Consider the following 27087-nt stretch of genomic DNA (forward strand, 5'->3'; position numbering starts at 1 on the left):
GGTGGGTTTTTGTTTCTTGATCATCCATATCTCACAAAAAGATTTTATAATTATACATATTGATTTTACCGTGGAGTGTTGATTTTGTTTGAGTGTTAATCTTTGCTTGAGTGTTCAGGAGGTAGAATGGTTGCAATGGGAGGACCAACTGGAAAAATTTCTGAAGAACAGAGGCAAAGAAAGAAACACAATCCTAATTTTCGAATTTTTTGGTAATAATATCTTGAAGGGGGTGTTGAATGATTGTATTTATTTATGAATAGCACGTGTATTCATTTATGAATAACATTGTAGTTATGTGTGAATGGTTGTATTCATTTATGAATAGCACGTGTATTTATTTATGATAGAATGTGTATTAATTTATAAATAACAGTGTATTCATTTGTGAATTGCAATGTATTCGTGTGTGAATGATTGTATTTATTTATGAATACTAGTGTATTAATGTGAATGAGTGTATTTATTTATGATTAGAGGTATTCATTTTATGAAAAAATGATAATTTTTACACTATTTTTTATTTTCAATTTATGAAAAATGCATTGAATTATTTGTAATTTGATGTGTTTTCATTTATGATTGAAAGTGTATTGATTTGGGATTGGATTTCTATTCATTTTTCTTTTGAAAAACAAAAACGTGAAATAGTAGAAAATAATATTTTTTTTTAAGATTTTCTTTTCAGATTTAAAATAAAAGGAAATATTAATTTTTTTAGGTAATTTTTTTGAAACGGTCGTAAATAATTTTTGGGAAAAATCATAAAAAAAAATATTTATATATATTTCATTAACTAAAAGGAAATATTAATTTTGTTAGGTAATTAAAATCATTATCCCTAGATTTTAGGAAATCATTAATTAATATTTATATAAAGTTACTAATATACCCTTATAAAATGATTGGTCCAGAACTGTTCTCGCGTTCTCAACTTTTTAGGTGTTCTCATTTGATCCTCTCCCTATATATATATATATATATATATATATATATATATATATATATATATATATATATATATATATATATATATATATATATATATAATATTCTTTTTAGTGTTAGAATTGGTACGAATGGGTTATAGATGATTTATTGTTTGTGCTAATTTTTTACAAAATTTTTACCTTTTGATGTAAAAATGGTGTTATGAGTTGGAGATGGTTTTAAAAGAAATAACCTTCATCCATCTATAATTGCGAGTGTTTAAAAGTATCTGTATCCAAGAATCCGACAAATTCAATTCAAATCAAACATCATCAACACACAACTTAAAATGCAAAGTCACAACGTTTTAAGTAATATTTATATTAAATGTTTATGAATTGATACCATTTTAAAGGATCCACAATAGAGAGTTGAATGAGATGTCAAGTCTAGCTGTCATTCAATGGATCTAGAGTTCAATAGTCATTGAACATTTGAACCCTTCAATGGAAAAAATGAAACTTTTCTAACTCTTAAATAATTATTTAAATATGTTCCATTGAACTTTGTAAAGTTCAATGCATTGTAGGAAAAAAATTGATAGTGTTGTATGAAATATAAAATGATGATATGACAATCCGTTGAACTCTTTGGAGTTCGATGCATTATGGATGACCTTATGTAAGATGAGAGTATACGTGGCTGAACGGAATTTTTAAAAACAAACAAATAAAAGAGTTGAATTTCGGATATCCGAATCTGTATCCGAATTTTCGGATACGGATTCGGATATCAAAATCCACTCTCCGAAATTTTGGATATCTGGTTTTAAACACCCCTATCTATAATTATATACCGCAAAACACATAATCATCACATTTTATTGCCATTAAAAATGGTTAAAGGGTCATTTATTTTAGGATAGGAAATCTTGCTTTCAAGACACCATAAACACATAAAATGACATTTTTAAATTAAACATAAACATGATTGAATTTTTCTTTCTTTAGTTCAAACATATGATTGGTTTTCCGATTGCTCTTACATCACCATTCCTCCATCAATGGTAATCACCTGCAAAACAGCGTTCATAATTCTCTATGTTTACTTTGAGGTTTCAGGGGCATGGGAACGTACTTAATCTAGTTAGGTTTTGTAAGAAGAGGTGGGTACCTGTCCAGTCATGTAAGCAGCTGTTGGATTGAGAGCCAAAAATTCTACAAGCCCAGCAACTTCTTCAGGTTGCCCATACCTTCCTGCATGTATATCAAATTATTAAAAATAACAAAAACAAAGAAAACGGCAAGAAATAGAAAATCTCACCCAAGGGGATTGTCTTCAAGAGCTTTTTCTTGATGTCTTCCCCAAGATTAGCAATTATATCCGTTGAAATAAATCCAGGGGCAACCGCATTCACCTGTAATATTTACTATAAATAAGAAATTGATTAAGTACAGATTTGAGATTTGAGTGGTAAAAAGATCCAGATTAGAAACTGACATTTATGCCCCTGTTTGAGTATTCCTTTGCCACAGTTTTGGTAAACCCGATTACTCCAGCTTTTGCAGCACTGTAGTTGGCTTGCCCAACATTGCCAGTCAGACCAACAACAGATGTTATATTGATTATTCTTCCCTGAATTCAAATCATTTTAGCATATATATATATATATATATATATATATATATATATATATATATATATATATATATATATATATATATATATATATATATATATATATATATATACACATACTAAATACACTAGATCTACATGGGAGTGGGGCTACCTTTTTCTTCTTCATCATAATCTTGGCAGCAGCCTGAAATCAAATATATAAAGATTTAATTAAAAAAAAATATTTGAGAATAATCATTAATCAAAAATCATATACCTGTGTACATAGGAATACACCAGTGAGATTCAAATCAATAACTTCCTGCCATTGAGATGTCTTCATCCTCATCAACAAACCATCCTTTATAATCCCTGTATGTATCATTGCACTGATTGAGATTGAATTAGTTTAGGGAGAGATTGGAGATAGAATTTTGTAACCTGCATTGTTGACCAATACATCAACAGTCCCCCACGCATCAACTGCCTGTAATAATTATAATGTCAACAAAATTCTAAATCTTCTTTCTAGACAAAGAATTAATTAAGTGGTGAAGAATGAATTATGGGTCACGGTTTTGATCATAGATGCAACATCTGATTCTTTTGAAACATCTCCTTTAAATGTAAGTGCCTGACCACCTGCTTCCTCGATCTGGATCAGAAAGGAAATAGTCATGAACTTCCATTATATATTTATATGCGATTACAATTTATTAGAAGAGAAATTAAGCTATTGATTCACCTGTTTACAAACTTGTTCTGCTTCATTAGACGATCTTGCATAATTAACCAAAACCTTACAACCAGCTTTGCCTAAAGCTAGGGCAACCGCTTTCCCGATACCTCTAGACGCTCCGGTAACAATAACAACAGGAGCTTCAGCTTCTGCTTCTATAATGTCTTTTGCTTCCTCTTCGATAGTCACCACCTCAGATTTTGATTTTACACCTGCAACTCCAATAACTATTATATACTGTATGTATGAATTGTGCAAGTTAAGATATCAAATCATATTCATATCGTATAAAAGATGGGCAAAACAGTCGTCTAACTTACCCAGAAACTGTTATGATGATACGAATTAAATGAAGAAATATTGAAAGAGAGGATTCTCATTTCATTGATTGAAAAAATTATACGATACAGGAGAATAAGAAACATATATACATGCCAACTAACATACTACTCTCTAACAAGAAACACAAAATGTAATTAACTTAGCTAACACGGATTGATGAGGTGTAACAAAAACAGGCCCTCAAAAAGACTGGACTGAAAAACAATATTGATTTCATCCATCTCATCATACAGAATAACAATAATTTGTCAAAATCCGTTAAAACCTCAAATCAATAATAATGCATCCTGTTCCTGTCCCGAATTTCAGATTTTACATTCACAAGGGGGTGATTGATAATCAAATGAAAATTAGAAGAAAGTCATACCAGATGAAACAAATGACGATCTAGATAGGCATTTCAAGTAATTGAAGCTACGCTGAAACTGAACTGAAAATACATTGTTGGCGGGAAAAGAAACTCTGTGATCACGGCTTGTGGTTCCAGACATTCCACTGAATTTGAAAGAAGCAGATGCAGCCATGGAAATACAGAAACTGAGAGAGAGGGAGAGAGAGAGAGAGAGAGAGATGGATGAAGTTGAATAAATAAAAGCTCTGCCTCTCTGGTTCTATATGAGGGGTTTTTGGTGTTGGTGGAGAGTGGTGAGTATGACTTCGTCTTTTTTTTTTTTTTTTTTCTTTTTTCTCTTAAATTCTCCCCTTCAATTTCTTCCATTTTCTTCTTTGTGGTGCTTCTCTTAAATTGTCTTAAAGAAATAGGTTGCTTTTTACAATTATATTAGTTAGAAACATTGAATGCAAATGATAAGAATTAGCAATACATTTTTATCATCAAATATATTGACTGTATTGTATCTTATTTTTAATTCAAAATAATAATATACTTGATTTTTTATTACTTGTAATAAAAACATATTTACATTAATTACAGTAATATCAATTTTGTAATTTTCTTCTTCGTGGTGCTTCTCTTAAATTGTCTTAAAGAAATAGGTTGCTTTTTACAATTATATTAGTTAGAAACATTGAATGCAAATGATAAGAATTAGCAACACATTTTTATCATCAAATATATTGACTGTATTGTATCTTATTTTTAATTCAAAATAATAATATACTTGATTTTTTATTACTTGTAATAAAAACATATTTACATTAATTACAGTAATATCAATTTTGTAATTTTCTTCTTTGTGGTGCTTCTCTTAAATTGTCCTAAAGAAATAGTTTGCTTTTTACAATTGTATTATTTAGAAACATTGAATGCAAATGATAAGAATTAGCAACACATTTTTATCATCAAATATATTGACTGTATTGTATCTTATTTTTAATTCAAAATAATAATATACTTGATTTTTTATTACTTGTAATAAAAACATATTTACATTAATTACAGTAATATCAATTTTGTAATTTTCTTCTTCGTGGTGCTTCTCTTAAATTGTCTTAAAGAAATAGGTTGCTTTTTACAATTATATTAGTTAGAAACATTGAATGCAAATGATAAGAATTAGCAACACATTTTTATCATCAAATATATTGACTGTATTGTATCTTATTTTTAATTCAAAATAATAATATACTTGATTTTTTATTACTTGTAATAAAAACATATTTACATTAATTACAGTAATATCAATTTTGTAATTTTCTTCTTCGTGGTGCTTCTCTTAAATTGTCCTAAAGAAATAGTTTGCTTTTTACAATTGTATTATTTAGAAACATTGAATGCAAATGATAAGAATTAGCAACACATTTTTATCATCAAATATATTGACTGTATTGTATCTTATTTTTAATTCAAAATAATAATATACTTGATTTTTTATTACTTGTAATAAAAACATATTTACATTAATTACAGTAATATCAATTTTGTAATTTTCTTCTTTGTGGTGCTTCTCTTAAATTGTCTTAAAGAAATAGTTTGCTTTTTTACAATTGTATTATTTAGAAACATTGAATGCAAATGATAAGAATTAGCAACACATTTTTATCATCAAATATATTGACTGTATTGTATCTTATTTTTAATTCAAAATAATAATATACTTGATTTTTTATTACTTGTAATAAAAACATATTTACATTATTTACAGTAATATCAATTTTGTAGTCGTGAATCGTGATAGCGATATGTTTATACTTTTAATACTCAATCTTCCTACTTAATAAAAGACTCCTATACATGCCAGGTGTCTTTATTCTAAATAACCTTTTTGCCACGTGTCGGTTTTTGGTGAAACGATTCTATTCTTTTCCCGCTCAACCCATATATCTCTCTCTTCCGATTTCTCAGCTTCCTCACTCTAAAATGGTTCACTTAATATCTCCCCAATTTACCAAAAACCTAATCCCATTTCAAAATTCGAATCTTTCTGTGTCTATCGATCAACGTTGAATATGCTCCCCAAAAATCTCGGCAATCCCTTTTCAAATCCACCATATCGCCTCCTCAATCATCGCATCAATCCCATAAAATCAATGATAAATCATCAATAAATCATCAATAAATCACCAACAAAGATCCTTTATCATTTGATTTGTGCGTTCCATGCTACTCATCTCTTAAATATAGTGAGATTCAGCCTTTTGAATTTTGAATTTGCCTTCACCTCTTTTGAAATCACACCGTAGAACACTTTATCTCTCAATCGTTATCCTCACGTCCACAACTCAAAACCCTAAATCAAGGCGATGAATTGAGGATGAAGACAATGCATGTGTGGATGAAGGCCACGGATGTTTGGTTTCTTTAATTCGGGTTGTTTTTTGCATATGGTTTTTCTTATATGGTTTTTCTTCCAAATTCGTTTTTAACTATATACCCGATCAAAAATGACATCGATTTCAAATATGACATGTTCAAGGAATGGATATTTGATTTCTTGAATCTACAAAGTCTTAAAATGCCTTCAGGTTTGCCAGATGAAACTTTTAGGTTAGTAACGTCCGCCTCCTGTTTTTGTTTCTCATATGTGTATGCGTTTCCCCCCTCTAAATGGTTTCTTCTGTATCTAAATGTTGATATTATTTGTATGGAATAAGATTGCGTTCTTCCTATTTCGTTGGTTATAATGCATACCAGGTGTTTGTTGTTTTTCCTCATATTTCTTTACCCTTTGTTTCAGGACATGGATCACATGCACACCAAGTGTTTATTATTTTTCGTTATATTTCTTAAGTGGTTGTTTCTTCAGTGGTTTAAAGAGAACAACATAGGTCATATACTTCAACATCTTTCCTACCCTGTTAATTCATATTTCATTCTCATCAATTGCTTATTCTACTCAATTTCACCCTTCAACGAACAAAGACAAAGACAGAACATTTCAAAGTTATTATGCCACAGAACACATATACTCCATCTTTTTATAACTTATATTTGAAATCTATACAAAGCAAACAAACATTGAATGAAATAACAATAATATCCTTTAAAATGCCATAACATAGTTTCTTGATGTTAAACACTTAATAGAAAATAGGCACTCTCAAACCTTAAAAACTAACTCATCTTGTCATAAAAAGCCCATTAAAACCCAAAATGAAAATTTTTCCTTTTAAGTTTGTAGATTAATTGTCTGATGAAATGAAATGTCTGAGTGAATAATGTTTCAAAATATGTTTCTATTTCATTGTGTTTTCATCTATGATCTACTAATTTCCATTTTAGTTAACCACTAAACCACATTTTTGTAAGGATGGAACCCTTTGTTTGTATGTATACAAATCAAAATTTGTTACTGTAATCTTATTGTTTTGCTTGCTAATAGATTTCATTGGAGCTGAATAAATCTACAAAAAGACTATTCATAGAAGCTAATAGATTTCATTGGAGCTGAATAAATCTACAAAAAGACTATTCATAGAAACACATATGCAGAAGTGTAGATGTTAAGGTATGCAATCATTTAAATATAGTGAAGTTATGCAATCCCTTTTAGACCTTAACCAAAGCCACATTGACCATAATTGCAGTTAACACTTTTTAGTAAAAAATGAAGAATTGGAATCGAATATTGTTTAACATGCCTCATGTCCCTAACAAGGTTGAACTTCGAGTACCTCATTTATTAATGGAAACATACTTTGTGATGCAAGGCTATGGTAAATGGGTGCTTAAAGTGCCTAAAGATCATGTAGTTATGGAGAGTGAATTCGTTCATGGAAAGTTTACTCAAAAAAAAAGACGTAAGAAATTTAAGCTTGCTAAATAATAATTTAGACATAAAGTCTAGACCTCAAAAACATTTTCTATTTAATCACATAATCTACATGTTGAGAAATTAGCAACAATAAGTTGTTTATGGAAAAAAAATAATAATAATAAAGTACTCAGCTCTATGCACTATTTATTGTAATCTATGCTCTTTGTTTATGAAAATAAATTAAAAAAGGGCAGACACGTTGGTTTTGCAATATGCAAAAAAAAAAAAAAAAAAAAAAAAAACGGAATCTTAAAAGGAGAAAGAGTTGAATAACTAATACACGTAGAAAAATCAAATATTAAATTTGATTTTATTTAATCCAAAAGCAAAAAAGTCTTATCCATTTATATAATTTAAACTAGAAAAGGACCCTACGCATGGGTTAGGAGTTTTTTTTGTTAAATAGCAAGTGGTGATGGATGATAGCAACCTCAGATAACAAAGATCCATTTCATTGTCTGTGTCGATCCAACATCAAAGGGGGTTGTGTTTGATGCCATTGGAGAGTACCCTTGTCGACTATTGTGTAGTAAAAGCTACTCCCCTTCCATTTGCAGTATCTCTACCCAATGTTTCACAAAGCTACTGGATTCAGAAATAAGAGCCTTTAAGATATAATCAAACATAAGCACTTTTCGTAATTATGTAGAATCATTAGAGAGCATTTGGTTCGTGTAATGATTTTGGAAGGAACGGAATCTATCTAAGGAATAGGATATGTCCCGGCATGTAAAAAGAATAACGCATACAGCAGGTTAATCTATTACCCGGTTTCCATTGGGATCTGAAAAAAATTTCATCTGAGGATTTTTTTATATATATAAAGACTTGAAGTTGAAATTATCTAAGTTGCTACAATTTACAAAACCTCAATGCTTTTGCCAAATAGAAAGATCAACAACAATTTTTCAATGACAAAAGATATCATACCTTATAAAATATATCATAAACATCACCAAAGCTGAATTTAGACAGAGGTACACAATTCCAACCAATCAATTTCTTAACATTTCCGATCCTCCTCCCCACTTCAGTTGGTAAACACTCCCGCTACGCTAGCCCAGCCCAAACAAACTATGAAACCAAGATGAAAAAAATGAAATTTTCTTAATAATTAAAAAAAATGAGAAAAAAAAAACAAAGGACTGACTTGGACATCCACTATTTTGATTACTTACCCAATATTTCCCTTTCACACTTCAATGTGATAAGTTGATCTAAAAAAACCTGGACAATTGATGGTTGGGAATTTAAATAGATTGTTTATTAGACTAAAGGGCATAAATGGTATTTTACTTTATTTAAAAATTCAAGATTTCATGAAATCTATTCTTTTTTACTTTACTTTTCTTGTAAAAGTAAACAAAAAAGTTTACTATCACCATCATTGAATTCATATAAAAAAAATCCAAACTGCACATTACACGCATCAACAATGCGACATATATGTAAAAATATAGAAACGTTGTCATGGTGGGGTAACTATTAGTTATACCTTAACAGTGGTGAAATAATTAGGCTTCTTTCCACTTATCACAACCAAATACCCGAAGGCTCCCATATCCACATATTACTTGATACCCTAATCTTAGATGATGCCAAAAGTTGTTAACAATTCAATATGTAAAAGCATAAAAAAAGTCAAAATCACAATACTGTAAACATGCCTAGTGTTTTTACCCAGGTTCTAAAGCTTTTAAGTCAGATTCCAATCAAAAAAAGGCCTTCATGTTTTTACCCACCCACTATCTATCTTTTCTCATATTTTTTCCTGATTTTTTCTGTTGTTCCCAGCTTTCAGTTCCTACCATGGGAAACATGGATTGTGAGATTCATGAAATATAGCTTCCTATATATTTCATAATAAAACAAATAAAAGAGTTTATTTTGTTAGTGATGAGGAGGCAGAAGTAGACGAGGCAGTAGAAGAAGCCGATGAAAGGGCTCTGGTGTGGTGCCATATGGTTGTTTTATTATTTAGGTGGAAAAGAGAAGAAACAAAAAAATAAGAACATAATGACGGCACCTCTGACGACTATTAGAAAAGGTCACCGAAGGTGGGGGGCGGCGGCTACGAGTTGTAGTCAGAAGTAAGGTTTTAACCTAAAGGGCTTGGGCTTAAACCCTAATCACTAACATATTTGTCATATGTATTATAAAACTATGTATGCATATATTTGCGTATTTGACACTTACAAGATTGTGAGCTTCATATGATTTCCAGATAAAACCACCAGCAGGACATTCACATTGCACTTCACTAACTTAGCAACACTCCTACCAGCTTCAAATACAAAAACCACCAGGATTATAAATGAACTATTCTCGAGCCATAAGATTGCAACCAACAATTCAAAAGCATGCTCTAGATCCTCAAGGAAAACTCCAACAATATCAAACGCTTCTTATTCAAATGTTTGTTACAAATAATAATTTCTCATTTAATAAATAGTATCAGCCATGAGGTTTAAATACCCTAAATTCTAAAGTCACCATTAGCTTTTCAAAGTAATGGCATCATCAAGACCGTTGATTTTCAAACACCCACTCTGATTCGGAAACTTACACTCTATCGCCTGTTTAACAAAAACTGAATATTTTTCCCTTTTCAATGACAGAATAAAAATCAAACAGAAAGAAACTTTAAGAGCACATGGAGCCCCACCACACATCTGACGGAAGATATGAAATGACCGTTGGTCACCACGTATTTGAGATACTCTAGACAGAATAAATCAAAGTTACTGAAGAAGCGACCTAGGCATTTCATCGAATACCTGGTGGGTTGCGGCCACAACTTCATCCATAATAGTAAACATCTTAGATTATCTCCAAATCCTCCTAGAATTTCATCATTTCCATAGTATCCAAGAAGCTCACGAAATGGAACACAGAAATAGAGAGCCTGAATTGAAGATATAACCAAAACAAAAAGGAATCATTACAAAGATTAGCAAGGATACAATTTTAAGTAAAAATGCATTCGATTCAAATTTCTGAATTTCGAATCACAAACACAATTATCAGATTTCAGGAGTACAACCATAAACACAAACCATTAGCAAAGCTTTCAATTAAGAGAATGACTTTGGGAAAGAGAGTTGGTGAAGGGTCGTCGGGAGCAAGATTCCTGACCTGAGTTCGTCGTCAACTTAGAAAGATGAAATTGATTTGGGAGATGAATTTGAGAGAGAATGAAACCACCGATGAATTGACTTGTTTCATATTGTAGAAGAAGATGACGTGGTGAATGTCGGTGCGAAATAGTTGTCGAACAAAAAAGGACCATCCAGATATTTGAGCGGTGACCATGGTAGAGTAAGAGTAACCCATGAACAGTACCCTGGTCAGGTAGGTACTGTGGTGGAGGCGGTGTCACCGGAGATTGTGGTGGCTGAAATCGAAGAAGAAGGTGGAAGACTTGTTGATGGTGGCAAGTGTGCAGATGGTGGCGAGTCTTTGCAACCCTAAAACCCACCCTTCATCTTCGAACTCAGAAGAACATCACCGGGTGACGAATACGTCGACCTCCTGAAGTGGAACAGGAGGTGGAAAAAGCGACAGTGGAAAGCGGTTGTTCGTTGCCGCCTCTTCCGATTTACAGTGAAATCGATGGAGGTTTGTTGACGACTGTGAATGAAAAGAGGAAAACGCGTGTAATGGAAATCTTCTTTTGGGGGAGATAATGGACTTTTCCCGCCGATTGTTATGATAGTAGACCGAGAGAAGACGGTGGAAGCAATTGTGTAAGCATCCCATTGGAAAGGAAAGGCGGTGGAAGACACAGAAGTCGGTGAAACCCATTTGTTCAAGTCTTTTGAATAAGGCTATATGGTACGGGTAACAAAAAACAACGCCGTTGAATTGTGAGGCAAATTTCAGGGTGGTGTTCCTAACTCACAACGCTGTTGTGAGGCAAAATTAAAGAAGAAACACAGAAGAATTGGAGAAGAAACGCCCCGTTTCACCCGGTGGTGACGAGCACGAGTTGTAACACGACGAGAAGCAACGAGTAAGGGGGGGGGGGGGGGCGGTGTTCCCCCATTATGACCGCGTTTCCCCCTTCCACCTCAGCAACATCGTTTCTCGTTGAGACCCATACCGTGTCGTCTAACAGAAAGAAAAAATAAAAAGAATAAATAAAAAATGAAAGGACAGTACTGTTCCGTAAGGAACCTAAAATTAATATGATTATAAATTGATTGTCGTATTTGCTTTGAAACAAAATAAGTATACACCATTTACAATTTGATCAAATAGTAATTGATAAATGAAGAACAAAAGCATTTGGATTTTTATCCTTTACAAGTTTGATTCCTTCATTAAACATGCACAAACAACTAATAATGATAAGAACCGAAAAATCCGAAGCTCAATCCTCTACTGATCACCACCCATATGAAACTACTCATACTGACCCTGAAATTGGTTGACAAATCAACTGCTGCCCCTCCTGGAGTATAGATCACAATCTATATTGATACCCACAAATCTCAGCAATTGCACCCTGAACTCAGCGACCCAACCGCCTCGAACTCAACGTTTGCAAACCCGAAAAATCTCTGGCCACAATAAATTCTCTGACCAACGGCCACCTGCCATGGATTCACTCATCCTTTCTTAAGCACATACACATACATCATCCCGCCTTGCACCTCGCCTCATCCACCAATAACCCAGGTCTCATGTGTCTGCACCGCAGATCTCCATAACCAGTTTTCTAACCGTACTTGAACGGATTGTTGATCTTCTCAATAGAATACCCAGTTCTCCCCCACTCAGGGTTCGAACCATCACCAATTGGCATACCAACAATCCACTCCATAGACTGTTTCACCAGGTGCATCACACTTGACTCTTGGAACGTACCACGTAATCACATTAATGATCTTTCCGACGGAAACCAAGTAACTCCAAATATCCCGTAACTCAGACAAAAATCTCTGAATCCCCTCGACGTGACTGCCTCTAGTCATCTCGAAGCCTCAGACCGACACACCGCCGGATACCCCAACTGTTCTGGATTAGTCTTGAGGCTCCATCTGGAAATAATGCACTATCACGCACCTCGTCTCTGATTCCTCGACCAGCCTCCTATCGCAGAAATCATCATGGAAGCAAGAGACCTTACTCTAACAGTCGGTACACAACGTAGACAACGAGAGCCACCTCCCTAGTATACTCCTCTTGATCACTTGAAACCGCTGCTAAAAGCATGCCTGACTCGACTAAGGCATCTCTTTGTCCTCATCTCAGTCTCCACTAATAGCTCTCTCGTGGTATAAGGAATACCTCGCTTGCAACATACGGCCCAAATACTCTAGTGAAAAGGTTGCATCCCTATACTACCCCACAGGGTTTACCTCAAACTCTGAAACCGGAAGCTCAATATCTCGTTTTGCTTCTCCCAGGAAACGGGAGCAGCGCCACTCTTGTCACAGAAAGTGACATCTCAACTATCGGCCGATTGCTCAACTCAGGCCGCAATTCTCCATAGAGTCTCATCTCTACTCATCCCTGTGTCTTGCGACTCCAACTGGCATCTCACCAATGAAAAACTCTCAAAACTAACTCAATTCTCTCTCCAGGAATGCTCCATTAAAACTCGCTCGACATGGCCCTCTAGCCCCACACTCTATCACATATGATCTCAGTCTAATCAATCACAACGGGATAACTGATAAAACCAGAAGCACTAACCACCACAAATCATGGTACCCGAACCATGTGATCTCCTCTCAATCTGCTACTAATCATGGTACTCAAACCATGTGATCTCCTCTCAATCTGCTACGAATCATGGTACTCAAACCATGTTATCTCTCTTCTCAATCTGCTACGAATCATGGTACTCAAACCATGTTCTCTTCTCAATCCGCTACTTAGAACCTCTGGTATTCTCCCTGTTTCGAGTATGGGTCCTCTCTTTTAGTAGTACGGGCCCATACTACCTGCCACATCTACCCATACTTTCCACACGGATCGTCCCAGATTTCCTAAGCAGCTGCTCAACCTTCTCGATCACCAATCCCGCTACACATGCTCGCCCTCAATGACAACCCGAAATTTCTATCTTGTACAGTTATTCAAATCAATCAAAGTCAGACTCGTTTCTGCTACCTTCTAGCATTGCTTAGAGTCAATTTGAGTGTTCTAAACCTAGTATCTTCAAAGTTAGGGTTTAGATTTGGGTACCACAAGTTCACCACTTCCCAAAATGGCCAAACACTCCATCATGAGGAGTGTACGACTGTACACTTGGGTGTACGGCCATACACCCCCCTCTGGTCGTACACTCTAGTCTATAAATGAAAGGCTTGGCCTTCATTCAGCCCTTTTCACCCTCTTAGCCAAGAACTCATTCTCTCTCAACTATCATCCGATTTTTCAACTAGATCTTCAAGTGGTAAGTGTTTATTCCTTTGATTTGTTGATTCCTTACTCCATCTAGTAAAGATCATTGATTTCATCCATGAAATCACTTATTTTTAGTAGATCTTCAAGTGTTCTTCAGTTTCACCAAGAACACCTACTAAGTTCTTGGGCTCCAAACACCCCTAAAAGCTTCTATATCGTAAGTACCCTTTCTATGCTTGTTACTTACTAGTTATGAGCCTTAGAAAACGTCCAAACAATGATCATCAAGGAGTGTACGGCCGTACACACCTCATGTGGCCGTACACCCCTTTGTTTAGTGCTTAAGGACCTCAAACTCAAGTTGTATGCTAGCACATGATCAAGGACACTTAGGGGATGCAAGATATAACCTTGGAATACACTTTTTGACCATTTCTTCAAGGAGTGTACGGTCGTACACTCCATGGCCATACACCTGGTGGCCATACACACACAAGTGTGGTTGTACACCCATTATATGCAACCCTTTGAGCTTCTAACACTTCAATCTAAGTGTTTTCTAAGTCCTAGGGTGTTTTCCTTACATGATTAGTTGTATAAACACTAATTATATACATATATGTGTCAATATATGCTTATTAGCATCCGTTGTGCTTAAGTCTTCACTTGGCACTTAGCATCCTACAAACCAATCTTTCATTCATACCACTCACTGCAGGTGAGTTCATACCCCTTTAACTTACCTTTTAAATGATTTTAAATGCTTTTATGGGGGGAATACAAGTAGAAACATTATATTTATTATATCAATCACATGTGATTAATAACTATCAATCAAATGGGTTTCTTATACTTCAAACTGTGTTTTCAAACAAATGACTTCAAATCGTTTTACAAACCCTTTTATATGAAAAACTCTTTATCAAACTCTTTTAAACTTATATTTTGTCAAAAGCATATCTATATAGATATAGTTATATAAGTAGGATTGAAAGGACTTAGGACTGACAACTCGCCTTACTTCCTGTTCCTTGTTTGGTTGTGGACTTAGGGTATCAGTTGTTTGTCCGAAGGTCGTTTGAATCTTAGTTATATATTATCTGTATGTATATAGATATAAAAGTTCTTCATTCAGTTCAGATCCTTTGGGTAGCAAAGGTGTTCAATCATGTTCATGTATACCAACAACATTGCTAGTAAACTATAATAGGTATAGTTTAAGAAGTCACTAATACTATTACTAGAACAATGAAACATACTAAGAGTCAGTTCATACAAGAGTCAGTACATACTATAAGGAGAAACAATACTCACTATAAAGAGAAACAGATAGAGAATACTATAACGAGAATCAATACATACTACACACTATATACTAGAGAACATACTACATACTAGACGGAGAGAATACTACACTAGAACATACTATAATACAAGAATACTATAACGTTAATGTGAGATACTACTTCATGGTGCGGCATATACTGTTGTGTCACATTTTGTACCCAGAGTCTCCTGGAGGGAGAGCGTGAATTTGTGTATAGATCTATACGGGATTGACCATCCCATATCTTGTTGCTAGCTACAGTGGGACCTGCAGGTCTACGGGTGACGAATATCATATCTTTTCAACGTCTCGAACGTCGTGTTATACTAAGTCAATCAAGTATGGATACAATAATATCACATTTTACCTTAATTAAACTAACAAGTTTAAGGGTAGTTAGTACATTAGTAGTTACCTAGATAAAACTACTAGTACATCTTTACTTTTCCCATTTCATTCACATTGTGATCTTCTCACATAACGGTAATGAAAAACTATATTTTGGTAATGTTAGTCATACTTTGGGAAAACTCACACTTTTACAAAAGAACAAACATAGAAAACAGTTGAGTCTTGGTAGAAGACTACTTTAGTAGAAAATATAGGATTTTCTAGGAAGGTTACAAACATTTTCATCAAACACTTACAAACTCTTTCATCAAACATTCACAAGTACTTTCTTCAAACTTATACAAAAAATGACACTAAAATACTTATGAACTCACCAGCTTAAATGCTGATCTACGCTTTCAAAATAACTTGTATTCTCAGGTCGTCAGTAGACAGGTACCGATGATCAGGTTTTTGAGAAGATGGATCACATTCAAGACTCATCTTTTATTTTGATATTCATTTTTGGTGTCTTATAAACTGCAGAACACACTTGTATTAAAATTATTACTATTAATGCAATGGATGATGTTGTTGCTTGTTTGCTATTATACATTGTTGTGATACTGTACATGACGTCTTCCACCCCCGAACGTTTCCGCCGTTCCTGTTTTGGGGTGTGACAGATTGGTATCAGAGCATTGTTTATAGTGAATTGAGTATATCAACCCATAAAAGATATACAACTATAAACACATCGGGATTAAAATACTTTGACCAAGAGTTTATACTTTTAAATAATAAAATATTTAACCAAAGTATACGTACCTGCATTCTTACTAAAATCAGTGTCACTAGGACAGAACAAAAGTATTACGATTGTTGGACAGCGCGAGTAGTCTTGGGGACATATAATCAGATCTGGGAGTGATATAGCCTGATCAACTATATCTTTCCGAGAAGTGATTAGCATGTGTCCAGGAATGTTTGTGATGTTGCAGCAAGTCTAAAAACTTACCAACACTACTACAATGAGAACATTAGAACAGAACATAAACTTAAAATACTATAGGAGTATTTTGTGTTACTATAATTACTTATGTGCAAACTAAAAAGATCATTATTAGCATGTCAATAGTTGCTGAGTGGATACGCTAAGGTTATATGTGACTAAGGTGTCATACACTTAGAATCTGTGATCTTTGCTTTACTTCATGTTCCTTGTTTGGTTGTGGACTTAGAGTTAGGATCACTTATTCGAAGGTCTATCATGTTTTGGTTACATATTACTGGTATGCACTACGCAAATGTTGGAGTAATTGGTAAGGTTTATCTTATAATTATCTTAATTAGTACGTCTATTAACTATTCCTTTTACCCCCATTCTCGCGTAGATAGCATGGCTGGATTCCATATCCCCGGAGACCCGTACTTTCCCAACAACGACAATGGTGGATGGCTCGGTGATGAGCCAGAGGAGAATCATGAAATCCGATTGGATGATGACTTCGCAGAGAACTTCCCGGAGGATTCTGACTCCGAGCCGAAAGTCAATGATCAACCCCTGGTAGCTCCAATCCCGAATCCTAACCCTCGTCCAGATTTTCAAGGCCCGACATGTGACATCCCCATTTTCACGGCCAGAAAAGACCGATTTTTGTTTATGCTTGTTTGAAAATCAGAGTAACATTTTTAAATAAAAGTGTTGCGGAATTTGTCCCAAAACAAAATATGATAAAGATTTATCAAAAGCATTTCCAAGGAAATGTATTTCATTAAAAGACTCGGGATGTCATGTTCGATACAGATCAAAAGCATAAACAGTACAATATAAGCCTTACTACATTATTTCATATCTACAGGCCTATATCCGTAATCCCTCATCCAAAACATCACATCTATGCTCGAGCGCCACTACCTGTAATACATGAAACTGAGTGGGTCAGGCTTGGGAGCCTGGTGAGCACATAGGGTTTTCAACCCATAATAAATAAGTTTATTAATTTCATCAATCAATAATAACCCGATTACCCGTTCCCGTTATCCTCACTTTACGTCCCTAAGCACCTATCTTAAGGGACCTAGCCTAAGGATCATCATCGGGATGGACATTACTGCTAAGGGGGTTCCTCAGCAATAAATGTCCTAAAGGCAACCATGAGGGGGATGGAGTACACCGGTGAACACATCGTTCACAAACACCTACAGGTTGCGAGCCTGCTAGCGTTCCACTGGACTGTCTAGAAGAGTCTGTGGTCGTCATCTATACTCCGCTAGATGACTGGATCACCAACAACATCGAGGCCTCTCATCATTTTATCACACATCGTCTTATTACATCTACCCATGTTTTACCCCAACATTTTTGTAGATATAAAATAAATATACAGTTTAACTCATGAAAAACGTGTATAAAATCATTCATCCAACATAGACAGCAAGTATTCAGATAATATGCACACATAACACGTAATTTATATAAAATACTTCATATCTATGTGTAAGATGAAAGTAACTATGCACTCGCCTGTTAAAGTGATGACTCCAAACTCGGGCAGCGCTTCGCTTTTAACGATTCTATTTTCCTTCGACGAAACCTAGTATTATTACCACTAGATTTTAGTCTAATATTTACCGCGACTAATTAATAGTCTAACTATTATTACTATTATATAAGCGTAAAAAAAATACTTATATAACCCATAATAATAGCCTATGTACTTATTATAAGTTCCTAATAACGTTACTTTAAATAAACGATATATTAAAAATAGCGTAGGCGTAGCTCACTTACAACGGGTTTTATAAAAAAAAATCGGGCTTTACTTGGAGCAGCGTTCCCGAGCCGAAAAGCTCTTCTTTTCGGAGCCGTCGAGCACTCCGGGGCTTCCACCTCGTGCTAGGGAGGTTCCCTAGGCTTTTCGGGGGGTTTGGGGGGTTAGAGAGAGAAACTAGTGAGAGAAAGAAAGAATGGGAAAGGTGTGAAGAAAATGAGGGTGGGAGAGGCTCTATTTATAGGTTGAAATATGGCTGAAACTTGGTGCCACATGTCACCATCTTGTGGCTAGACTTTGGGAGAAAGCAATGGCCAAGATTGTGCCACGTCACCCATTTTCGCACAACACACTTCCGACTTCTAAAATCCGTAACTTTCACATACGAGCTCCATTTTTGACGTTTTTTATATCCACGCGTAGGTAAAAATAAGATCTACAACTTTCATTTTGACTCCGTCGGCTAATTCTCGACCGATCTTAAATTTAACAGTACGGGGAGATTATACTGTTAAATGTCCGCGTAAAATTCATAACTTCTACATACGGACTCCGTTTTGGTCTGTCTTTTTACCGTTGAGTTCCTATTAATGAGATCTTCAATTCTCATTTAGGTCGCGTAGGCCAAAAACAGCTCGATCTAAAATTCGAGTTTCGGCCTGTGCACTGCTAAGCCAAATCTTAGAAAATTCATAACTTCCTCATACGAAGTCAGATTTGGGCGTTCTTTTTATGCACGCTATCGGTTTAACGTATACTACAACTTTGGTTTAGATTACTAAGGCCAAAAAGTCATATATCGTAAATTCACTATTTACGTCACACAGCGTCGTGTCGGTTTTGTCGTGAAACTTCGACATGTCATAACTTCTTCGTTATAACTCGGATTTCGACGTTCTCTATATCTCCGAAATCCTTGTTTCGACCACTATAACTTTATATAAAGATATCGGGTTTATCTCACACTTTAATTTTGACGCTTATTTTTATTCCTTATTTATTATACATTTATAAATAAATAATAAGCATATAAATTCACATAATTCACATAATACTCAAATATTTCATCTTTATTACATCAAAAAGAGTTACAATAGTTTACCTAGACTATTACATCGTCTAAAAATGCTTAGCCCCGAAACTCGGGCGTTACAATTCTTTCCCCCTTAGGATGATTCCGTCCCGGAATCATGCATCAACAAACAGATGTGGGTAGCGACTCATCATGTCACTTTCTGTTTCCCAAGTGAGATTCGGCCCATTCGAATGTTTCCATCGGACTAGCACTAAGTCGACCATATTGCATCGTAACTTCTTAGTCTTACGGTCAACAATTGCCTTAGGGTCTTCGATCAGCCTCTTCTTCTCATCCATTCTTAACTCTGAGATTGGAATTATGTCGGGAACTTCTCCTGTGAATTTCCTCAAATAACACACATGGAAAGTGTTATGAATACCATCGAGTTCTTCGGGCAATTCCAGTTTGTAAGCTTGGTTCCCAATCTTCTGAAGAACTTTGAACGGTCCAATAAACCTTGGACTCAGCTTTTCCCGTTTCCCGAATCTTATAAGTCCCTTCCACGGTGAGACTTTAAGCAAAACCGAATCCCCAACTTCGAAGGTCATCGGTCGTCTTTTCTTGTCAGCATAGCTCTTCTGACGATCCTGAGCTGCTAACATCATTTCCCTAATCACTTTCAACTTCTCAGCAGTCTCATGGACTATCTCGGGCCCCATAAACTGCTTCTCTCCAGCCTCAAGCCAACAAGACGGCGTACGACACTTCTGTCCGTACAAAGATTGGTAGGGCGCCATCTTGATGCTCGAGTGGAAACTATTGTTGTAGGAAAATTCTACCAGAGGTAAGTGCTCGTCCCAGTTCCCTTGAAACTCGAGGGTACATGCTCTCAGCATATCTTCCAGTGTCTGAATCGTTCTTTCGCTCTGACCATCAGTCTGTGGATGGTAAGCTGTACTCAAACACAACTTCGTACCCAATTCCTCTTGTAGACTTCTCCAGAACCTTGACGTGAAACGACTATCACGATCTGATACAATCGTAAGAGGAACACCGTGAAGTCTTACAATTTCCTTCACGTAAGCATTTGCGAGCTTATCCATAGACCACCTTTCGTTGGCAGCCATGAAGTGTGCACTCTTTGTGAAACGATCCACGACCACCCAAATCATGTCGTGTCCGTTCTTCGTCCTGGGAAGTTTAGTCACAAAATCCATGGTGATATCTTCTCATTTACCCATGGGTACAGGTAAAGGTTCTAAATTCTCGTATGGTTTCTGATGTTGTGCCTTAACTCTCGCACATGTTACACACTCGGCCACATACTTCGCAACATCGAGCTTCATCGTCGGCCACCAGTAGTAGGGTTTTAGGTCCCTATACATTTTAGTGCTACCGGGATGAATCGAGTACATGGTCTTGTGAGCTTCTTCCATCAGAAGATCTCTTATTCCTCCTGTCTTAGGTACCCAAATCCGATCTTGGAATACCTTCAGTCCTTGACGGTTTGTACCGAATACCAACGTCTTTCCCAAACGTTCTTCCTTTCGGTCATTCTTTTCTGAAGCTTCTTCTTGAGCTTTCTTGATACTTTCCACAATTGTCGAGACAACTTCAATTCTCAACGCTCTTGGCCTTTTTCTTTCAAGATTGACTTTCCGACTGAGAGCATCAGCAACAACATTTGCTTTACCGGGGTGGTAAAGTATCTCACAGTCGTAGTCCTTGAGTAATTCCAGCCAGCGTCGTTGCCTCATGTTCAATTCCTTCTGATTAAAGAGATACTGGAGACTCTTATGATTAGTGAAAAGCTTGCACTTCGTGCCATAGAGGTAATGCCTCCATATTTTCAAGACAAATACTACTGCTGCCAACTCCAAATCATGAGTTAGGTAGTTCTTTTCGTGCTCCTTCAATTGTCGAGATGCGTATGCTATCAGCTTTTCTCTTTGGGTCAGAACGCAACCCAACCCAACTCCAGATGCGTCACTATAGACCGCGAAGTCTTCAACTCCATCGGGTAGAGAAAGAATCGGTGCTTCACATAACTTCTTCTTTAGCTTCTCGAACGCTTCTTCGTGCTTTTCACTCCATGTATAAGTAGCTCCTTTGTGGGTCAAAACTGTCAATGGAGCAGCTATCGAAGAAAAGCCTTGGATAAATCGTCGGTAATATCCAGCTAATCCAAGAAAGCTTCGAATCTCTGTGGGACTCTTTGGACGTTCCCATTTCATTACAGCTTCGATTTTTGTTGGGTCGACCATTATCCCTTCTTGGTTAACTACATGACCCAAGAATTGGACTTCTCGGATCCAAAAATCACACTTGGAGAACTTTGCATAGAGCTTCTCCTTCTTCAAGACTTCCAACACTTCTCGTAGATGTTGGCCATGCTCCTCCTGGCTTTTCGAGTAGATGAGAATGTCGTCGATGAACACTATCACGGATTTATCGAGGAATGGTTTACAAACCCTGTTCATCAAATACATGAATGCTGCTGGAGCATTGGTTAGTCCAAACGACATAACCAAGAACTCATAGTGTCCATATCTTGTTCTGAACGCAGTCTTCTCAATATCCTGCTCTCTCACCTTCAGCTGATGATATCCTGACCTAAGATCGATCTTTGAGAAATAGCTCGAGCCTTGCAGCTGATCGAATAGGTCATCAATCCTTGGCAATGGATACTTGTTCTTCACTGTTGCCTTGTTCAGCTCTCGGTAGTCTATACACATTCTCATGCTTCCGTCTTTCTTCTTCACGAATAGCACCGGAGCTCCCCAGGGTGATGAACTAGGTCTGATAAAAACCGTTGTCCAACAACTCCTGAAGTTGCGTCATGAGCTCCTTCATCTCCGTCGGTGCTAATCGGTATGGTGCTTTCGCTATCGGTGTTGTGCCTGGTATCAAGTCTATTCTGAACTCCACTTGTCTATCATGCGGTAATCCGGGAAGATCTTCAGGAAAGACCTCCGGATAATCACACACGACCGGTATATTCTGCACCTCCTTTTTCTCCTTCTTTGATTCGATCACGAATGCCAGGTATGATGCACATCCCTTGGACAAACATTTTCTGGCCTTCATCAGGGAGATGATTCTAGAATTTACTCGGCGTTTGTCCCCGTACACCATAAATGACTCCTTTCCGGGTGGGTTTACCCTTACTATCTTCTTTCGGCATTGAATCTCAGCATCGTTGGCGCTAAGCCAATCCATTCCCAGAACGATGTCGAAACCGTTCAATTCTATGGGTAACAGCTCCTCGTGGAATTCGTTTCCGTTTAGGTCGATGACGATGTTCTTAATACGATTACTAACAGGTACGAATTTGCCACTGGCAACTTCCACAATTAGGGAATTATCAAGTTTTTCTACAGGCAATGCTAATTTTCCTCCAAATCTATGCGATACAAAGGAATAGTTTGCTCCGGAATCAAACAGTATATTGGCAGGCAATCCATTTACAAGAAAGGTACCTGAAGCGACGTCTGCTGCCTCCTTTGCAGCCTCGAGCGTCATCTGGAAGGCTCTTGCCTTCGGCTTCGGTGGAATGTTGGGTCTTCCTGCCTCCTTCTTCTTCGGACAGTCCCTCGAAATGTGCCCTTCCTCGCCACACTCATAACAGACTTTCTTGGTGAGGTTGCATTCATTGGCATAGTGCCCGGTCTTTCCACACTTAAAGCAGGTGACTTCTCCGTCGCATTTTCCGGAGTGCTTCTTCTTGCACTTGTCACACCACTTTTCTTCGGCTCCTCCTCCCTTCGAACCGGACTTCGAGAATTTACTTTTCTTGTTGGACCTTGAAGATCCATCGAATTTCCTTTTCTCACCAACCTCGGCCCTCTCCAGACCCCTTTCCTTTTGTTGGGTCTCCACATTCTTAGCTGCTCGAACAGCTGATTTCAGAGTGGTTGCCATCTTGACTGTCGGGCCAAAGTCGGCTGGCAGTCCATTTGCGAACTTCTCAATTTTGGAGAGTTCGGTTGGCACTAGGTATGGAAACAACTTCATCTTTTCTGTGAATGCAGCAGCATAGTCGTCGATGCTCATTCTTCCCTTCTTCAAGTTTTGGAACTCATTGTTCAGATCAATTAGATCCATCTCTGAACAGTATTGCGCCTTCAGTTGTTCCAAGAACTCATCCCATGACATTTTCAGAGCTTCTCCTCGCGGCATTGTATCCGTCAATAGCTTCCACCAGCTCAAGACTCCAGTTTTCAATTGTCTCACAGCGAAGACGGTCTTCTGCTTCTCGCTGCAGTCGCAGCTCTCAAACACCATCTCCATCTCGGAGATCCAATCCATAATCTCAACAGGCTTTGGGATTCCTGAGAGACTTGGTGGTTTCGCACCCAAGAAATTCTTGTACATCCGCCCATCCTTGTTGTTTCTCCTCTCCGGGCCATCCCTTTGCTCACCTTGAGTCCCTACTTGACTCACTTGGCGGCTGTAGTTCCCTTCCTCAGATTGTTCGGGAATTGGCTCGGTCGGTTCAACATGTATGGTAGGTTCGTCCCTATTCTCTTGCATCATTTGCCTCATTTCTTCCCTTTGTTCAGCTAACATAGCCCGCATCATGGCTTGTACTCCAGCCATGGTGATCGGCTCAGGTGCAACTTCTACTACGACTGGTATTTGCTGTATCACTGGGGGTTGATCTCGGTTCCCATTTGCATTCACGTTTCCGCTACGGGTCCTTGCCATCTTGATCTATACACCGAATAAGGTGAATTTAGATCTTTATTTAGGATAGTCGTTTAAATCATCCTTATCACTCCGAAACGTTTACATGCTAGTTCTAATATCGTAGTCGTACGTTTAGAATCCTAAACACATAAGGTTTCCAGATCCGGTCGGCAACAGACCATAGATCCGAACAAATAATAGCATGTCAGGCACAAAGCATTTAGCACATAAAAGCATTTTAGGCATAATTCCTAAAATAAGCTAGTGCTCACACCTCACAATCATCGCTTAGCATTCTAAGTTTAAGTCTAGAAATCCTACAAATTCCTAGTTCGCTTAAACTAATGCTCTGATACCAACTGTGACATCCCCATTTTCACGGCCAGAAAAGACCGATTTTTGTTTATGCTTGTTTGAAAATCAGAGTAACATTTTTAAATAAAAGTGTTGCGGAATTTTTCCCAAAACAAAATATGATAAAGATTTATCAAAAGCATTTCCAAGGAAATGTATTTCATTAAAAGACTCGGGATGTCATGTTCGATACAGATCAAAAGCATAAACAGTACAATATAAGCCTTACTACATTATTTCATATCTACAGGCCTATATCCATAATCCCTCATCCAAAACATCACATCTATGCTCGAGCGCCACTATCTGTAATACATGAAACTGAGTGGGTCAGGCTTGGGAGCCTGGTGAGCACATAGGGTTTTCAACCCATAATAAATAAGTTTATTAATTTCATCAATCAATAATAACCCGATTACCCGTTCCCGTTATCCTCACTTTACGTCCCTAAGCACCTATCTTAAGGGACCTAGCCTAAGGATCATCATCGGGATGGACATTACTGCTAAGGGGGTTCCTCAGCAATAAATGTCCTAAAGGCAACCATGAGGGGGATGGAGTACACCGGTGAACACATCGTTCACAAACACCTACAGGTTGCGAGCCTGCTAGCGTTCCACTGGACTGTCTAGAAGAGTCTGTGGTCGTCATCTATACTCCGCTAGATGACTGGATCACCAACAACATCGAGGCCTCTCATCATTTTATCACACATCGTCTTATTACATCTACCCATGTTTTACCCCAACATTTTTGTAGATATAAAATAAATATACAGTTTAACTCATGAAAAACGTGTATAAAATCATTCATCCAACATAGACAGCAAGTATTCAGATAATATGCACACATAGCACGTAATTTATATAAAATACTTCATATCTATGTGTAAGATGAAAGTAACTATGCACTCGCCTGTTAAAGTGATGACTCCAAACTCGGGCAGCGCTTCGCTTTTAACGATTCTATTTTCCTTCGACGAAACCTAGTATTATTACCACTAGATTTTAGTCTAATATTTACCGCGACTAATTAATAGTCTAACTATTATTACTATTATATAAGCGTAAAAAAAATACTTATATAACTCATAATAATAGCCCATGTACTTATTATAAGTTCCTAATAACGTTACTTTAAATAAACGATATATTAAAAATAGCGTAGGCGTAGCTCACTTACAACGGGTTTTATAAAAAAAAATCGGGCTTTGCTTGGAGCAGCGTTCCCGAGCCGAAAAGCTCTTCTTTTCGGAGCCGTCGAGCACTCCGGGGCTTCCACCTCGTGCTAGGGAGGTTCCCTAGGCTTTTCAGGAAAACAGAGTCGACCTTTGAGATATGATCCTGTCCGGAAGGGAGCAAGGTAAAATTTGCCGCTTGCACCTTCGCGGACCGAGCACTGACGTGGTGGAACAACCATGTCAAGTCACTATCTCTAGTAGTGGAAAATGTTATCGGCTGGGAAGCTCTTAAGGAGCTCATGATCGAGGAGTACTGCCCTAGGGGCGAAGTTCAAAAGTTGGAGCAGGAGCTCTGGAGCCTAACCATGAAGGGCTCCGACATAGTTTCCTACACAGCCAAATTCAGCGATCTAGTAGCGCTATTTCCGGGAATGGTCCCTTCTGAAGCAAAGAAGGTGGAAAGGTATATTTGGGGGTTGGTGCCTCCATTTCAGGGGAACGTTCTAGCTTCAAACCCCACTACCTTCGATAGTGCCAAGCGATTGGCACAAAGGCTCATTGACCATGGGGTCCGTACCCCGTCAGCAACAACAACCCTAGCCATCTCAGAAGCCTCCAAAACCGCTGTCAACAAGCGGAAGTTCTGGGATGACAAGAAGAAGAAGAAAGCTGCCAAAAAGCAGCAGGTCGTAGTTGTTCATGCTGCGATGGCACCTGCCGCTGCGGTGCCGGTAAATCAGTACGTGGGAAACTTGCCAAAGTGCAACAAATGCAACTTTCACCACAATGGACCCTGCCGGGAAATGCAGTGCTCTAACTGCAACAGGAAGGGGCACACTGCCCGTTTCTGAAAAGCCCCGGCAAGGCCAATTACCCAAGTCCCCGGTGCTGGTGTGGGCCAGGCTTGCTACGGTTATGGCGAGGCGGGCCACTACAAAAGGAACTGCCTGAAGACAGGGAACGTCGGCGGAGTGGGAAGAGTTTTGGCTATAGGCCACAAGGAAGCAGTTGTTCACCCCACAATGGTCACTGGTACGTTTCTCTTCGATAACTCATATGCATGCATACTGTTTGATAGTGGAGCGGAGAGGAGTTTCATGAACAAGAAATTTGCTCACTTGCTTAAACATAAACTGCATGCACTTAAAGAACCGTTCACTGTAGAAATGGCTAACGGGAAAACAGAGATTACTAGTTGAATTTACATAGG

At 37.2% G+C, this 27087-nt stretch overlaps 1 protein-coding gene and 1 long non-coding RNA gene across 7 annotated transcripts; both read right to left on the bottom strand.

Annotated features, from left to right (window-relative positions):
- Positions 1 to 1802: 1802 nt before the first annotated feature.
- Positions 1803 to 4283, bottom strand: LOC145162397 (3-oxoacyl-[acyl-carrier-protein] reductase 4-like). The gene is made up of 10 exons (XM_079081552.1): positions 3999 to 4283; positions 3296 to 3501; positions 3125 to 3205; positions 2992 to 3037; positions 2828 to 2922; positions 2723 to 2755; positions 2431 to 2565; positions 2254 to 2347; positions 2104 to 2186; positions 1803 to 2004 (listed from the first exon to the last, which is right to left on the bottom strand). The coding sequence occupies exons 1-10, from the start codon at positions 4153 to 4155 to the stop codon at positions 1972 to 1974; spliced, it is 963 nt and encodes a 320-aa protein (XP_078937678.1). The 5' UTR covers positions 4156 to 4283; the 3' UTR covers positions 1803 to 1971.
- Positions 4284 to 8131: 3848 nt separating this feature from the next.
- On the bottom strand, positions 8132 to 11832 carry LOC145165993 (uncharacterized). Of its 6 annotated transcripts, none has more exons than XR_013740297.1 (7): positions 10905 to 11832; positions 10626 to 10753; positions 10045 to 10132; positions 9344 to 9652; positions 9027 to 9075; positions 8779 to 8922; positions 8132 to 8433 (listed from the first exon to the last, which is right to left on the bottom strand). It is a non-coding gene; the product is annotated as an uncharacterized LOC145165993 (long non-coding RNA). The 6 variants fall into 6 exon arrangements; XR_013740299.1 differs by having other exon boundaries at positions 9344 to 9430; positions 9529 to 10132; XR_013740300.1 differs by having other exon boundaries at positions 9344 to 9435; positions 9529 to 10132.
- Positions 11833 to 27087: the final 15255 nt, after the last annotated feature.

This window comes from Lactuca virosa, chromosome 3 (assembly GCF_052849685.1).
Source record: "Lactuca virosa cultivar CGN04683 chromosome 3, Lactuca_virosa_CGN04683_v6, whole genome shotgun sequence".
Classification (NCBI taxonomy): domain Eukaryota; kingdom Viridiplantae; phylum Streptophyta; class Magnoliopsida; order Asterales; family Asteraceae; genus Lactuca; species Lactuca virosa.

Coding starts and splice junctions, on each gene's coding strand:
- LOC145162397 (XM_079081552.1), bottom strand. CDS start 4,155: ATGGCTGCATCTGCTTCTTTCAAATTCAGTGGAATGTCTGGAACCACA. Junction 2,923..2,991: donor TGTATTGGTCAACAATGCAG/GTTACAAAATTC, acceptor TGATACATACAG/GGATTATAAAGGATGGTTTG. Junction 2,566..2,722: donor TTATGATGAAGAAGAAAAAG/GTAGCCCCACTC, acceptor ATTTGAATTCAG/GGAAGAATAATCAATATAAC.